The 2,866-nt window shown below is 69.3% G+C and overlaps 1 protein-coding gene across 1 annotated transcript in view; it reads left to right on the top strand.

Moving 5' to 3' along the window:
- Positions 1–2,866, top strand: part of LOC108510358 (zinc finger protein 687-like) — a gene marked incomplete at its 3' end in the record, with an annotated part of 10,451 nt that overhangs the window by 6,143 nt on the left and 1,442 nt on the right. Inside the window, exons 2-3 of the mRNA XM_017840038.1 lie at positions 7–283; positions 398–2,332. Of these exons, the coding sequence (XP_017695527.1) occupies positions 26–283; positions 398–2,332 (2,193 nt within the window). The remainder of the gene's footprint in view (positions 1–6; positions 284–397; positions 2,333–2,866) is intronic.

The raw sequence follows: 2,866 nt of genomic DNA, 5'->3' as shown, positions 1-2,866 counted from the left end.
CTCCAGCCTCTCCCCCGTGCCCACCATGGGGGACATGAAGACCCCGGACTTCGACGACCTCCTGGCCGCCTTCGACATCCCCGACATCGATGCCAACGAGGCGATCCACGCCGGGCACGAGGAGCCCGACCCGGCCCCCCTCAAACCCGGCCCGGGGGACTCGGGGACGGGGGGACCCCCCGAGCACGTCCTGCCCCACCCCGACATCTCGGCCGTCAGCGTCATCGTCAAGAACACGGGGTGCCCCGAGCAGCTGGAGCCGCTGGACGGCCGCGGGAAGGACGGGCACGGGACGCTGGGAGGACACGGGATGAGCGGGACAGCGGGACACGGGATGGGCGGGACAGCGGGACACGGGATGGGCGGGACACCGGGACACGGGATGGGCGGGACACCGGGACATGGAATGGGCTCCCGGCTGCTCCACAACGGATTTGGTGCCACCGCCGACGCGCCGCGATCGCCCGGGCACAGGGCGGGGGAGTCGGCGGCCAACGGGGAGTGCTGGGCCAAGGAGAAGGGCCCCAAGGCCTTGGATCTCTTCTCCCACTTCAGCCCCGAGCCCGGCGAGGATCCCGCCCTGCTGGACAGAGCCCGGGAGGGCAAAGGCAAGGAGAAGGCGCTGGCAGTGCCCTGCCTGTCCCCGTCCCCTACCAAGGAGCCGCTGGGGGAGGGCTCGGGGGACCTGCCCTCGGCCTTCCCGCAGCCCTTCGAGCCAAACCAGGCCGGCGGCACCGACGGGTCCCGCCCCGGCCCCGCCATCAAAAAGGAGGAATCCGACTCGGAGGAGCTGCCGGGGCGCCAGCCCAGCCCCAAGGGTTTGGGGACGGCCCTCGGGGACAGCCCCCTGGAGCACCTCAAGTCGGTCACCGTGCGTTATTCCGGCGAGGATTCGCCCCTCCCGGCCTGGCCGGGCTCGGAGGCCGCCCTGGGGGAGGCCGGGGCCGAGGGGAAGCGCTCGCCCCACAGCAGCAGCCCCCGGGAGCCCTTCTTCAAACCCCCCTCCCCCGGGCTGGCCCCCTCCCCGAAGGACGGGCTCTCCCTCAAGGAGGAGCAGGAAGGGCTGGATAAATCCACGGGGAGCCCGCAGAGCATGTCCAGCGCCGAGGAGGAGGAGGAGGACGAGGAGGAGGAGGAGGAGGAGGAGAACAACAACGACTCGCCTTCCTCCAGCTCCTCGCGGCCGCTCAAGGTGAGGATCAAAACCATCAAGACCTCCTGCGGCAGCATCACCAGGACGGTCACCAGGGTGTCCTCGGACTCGGAGCCGGGCTCCACCAAAGGCCCGGGGGGCGAGCAGAGCTCCCGGGAGCCCTCCCTGGAGGGGACCAAGGAGGACGGGACCCCGGAGCCGCCCCCCAAGGACAGACCGGAGCTGGGCAGCCCCTCGAAGGCCGCGGAAGGGCCCAAGATCGTCAGCGTCCAGCTGGGCAACGGCACGAAGCTGCAGGGCACGGTGCTGCCCGTGTCCACCATCCAGAGCGCCAGCAGCGCCATGCTCATCGCCGCCAGCGTGGCGCAGCAGAAGTCCGTGGTGCTGCCCGCCAAGCCCGGCAAGGCCGTGGCCAAGAACATCATCAACCTGGTGCCGCAGAGCCTGCCCAGGGTGGACGGCAGGGCCGGCGGCGCCGGTGCCGCCGCCGCGCCGGGCGGGCAGAAGGTGAACGGCGCCGCGGTGGTGATGGTGCAGCCGCAGAAGCCGCCGCCCGCCGTGGCCGGCACCGTCATCTCCCGCAGCCAGTCGAGCCTGGTGGAGGCCTTCAACAAGATCCTCAACAGCAAGAACCTGCTGCCCACCTACAAGCCCAACCTGAGCCCGCCCGCCGACGCCAGCCTGGCGCTGCCGCCCTTCGGGTACCGCTGCCTGGAGTGCGGCGACGCCTTCGCGCTGGAGAAGAGCCTGGCGCGGCACTACGACCGGCGCAGCATGAGGATCGAGGTCACCTGCAACCACTGCACCAAGCGCCTGGTCTTCTTCAACAAGTGCAGCCTCCTCCTGCACGCCCGCGAGCACAAGGACAAGGGGCTGGTCATGCAGTGCTCCCACCTGGTCATGCGCCCCATCGCCCTGGACCAGATGGTGGGCCAGCCCGACATCACCCCCCTGGTGCCCGTGGCTTCCTTCCCCGCCGGAAGGGTGGCCCAGGAGGGCCCCGGCGCGGCCAACGGGGCGCAGGAGCCGCCGGTGCTGCCCCTGGGAGGGTCGGAGCAGGGCAGCTACAGCTGCTTCAGGTGCCTGGAGTGCAAGGAGCAGTGCAAGGACAAGGCCGGGCTGGCGGCGCATTTCCAGCAGCAGCAGCAGCAGCAGCAGGGCGGGAGCGCCGGCAGCACGGTGAGGGGCGGGGAGGAAAGGGGGGGAGATGGTGGGAAGGCAGTGGGAGGTGGTGGGAAGGCTGTGGAATATGGTGGGAGATGGTGGGAGGGCAGTGGGAGGTGGTAGGAGGGCAGTGGGAAGGCGATGGGACGTGATGGGAAGGCAGTGGGAGATGGTGGAAGACGGGGAGATGATGGGAAGATGGTGGGAAAGTGGTGGGAGGGTGGTGGGGGGTAGTAGAAGGCAGTGGGAGATGGTGGGAAGGCACTGGGAGGGCAGTGGAAGATGGTGGGAGGTGGTGGGAGATGGTGGGAAGGCAGTGGGAGATGATGGAAGGATGGTGGGAAGGCAGTGGGAAGGCACTGGGAGGGCAGTGTGATATAGTGGGAGATGGTGGGAAGGCAGTGGGAGATGATGGAAGGATGGTGGAAAGGCAGTGGGAAGGCACTGGGAGGGCAGTGTGATATAGTGGGAGATGGTGGGAAGGCAGTGGGAGATGATGGGAGGGTGGTGGGAAGGCAGTGGGAGATGATGGGAGGGTGGTGGGAAGGC

Source organism: Lepidothrix coronata, unplaced genomic scaffold (genome assembly GCF_001604755.1).
Source record: "Lepidothrix coronata isolate B3197 unplaced genomic scaffold, Lepidothrix_coronata-1.0 Scaffold708, whole genome shotgun sequence".
Lineage (NCBI taxonomy): Eukaryota > Metazoa > Chordata > Aves > Passeriformes > Pipridae > Lepidothrix > Lepidothrix coronata.
Note: the sequence above shows the minus strand (reverse complement) of the source record. Positions and strands in the feature narration are given on the sequence as shown.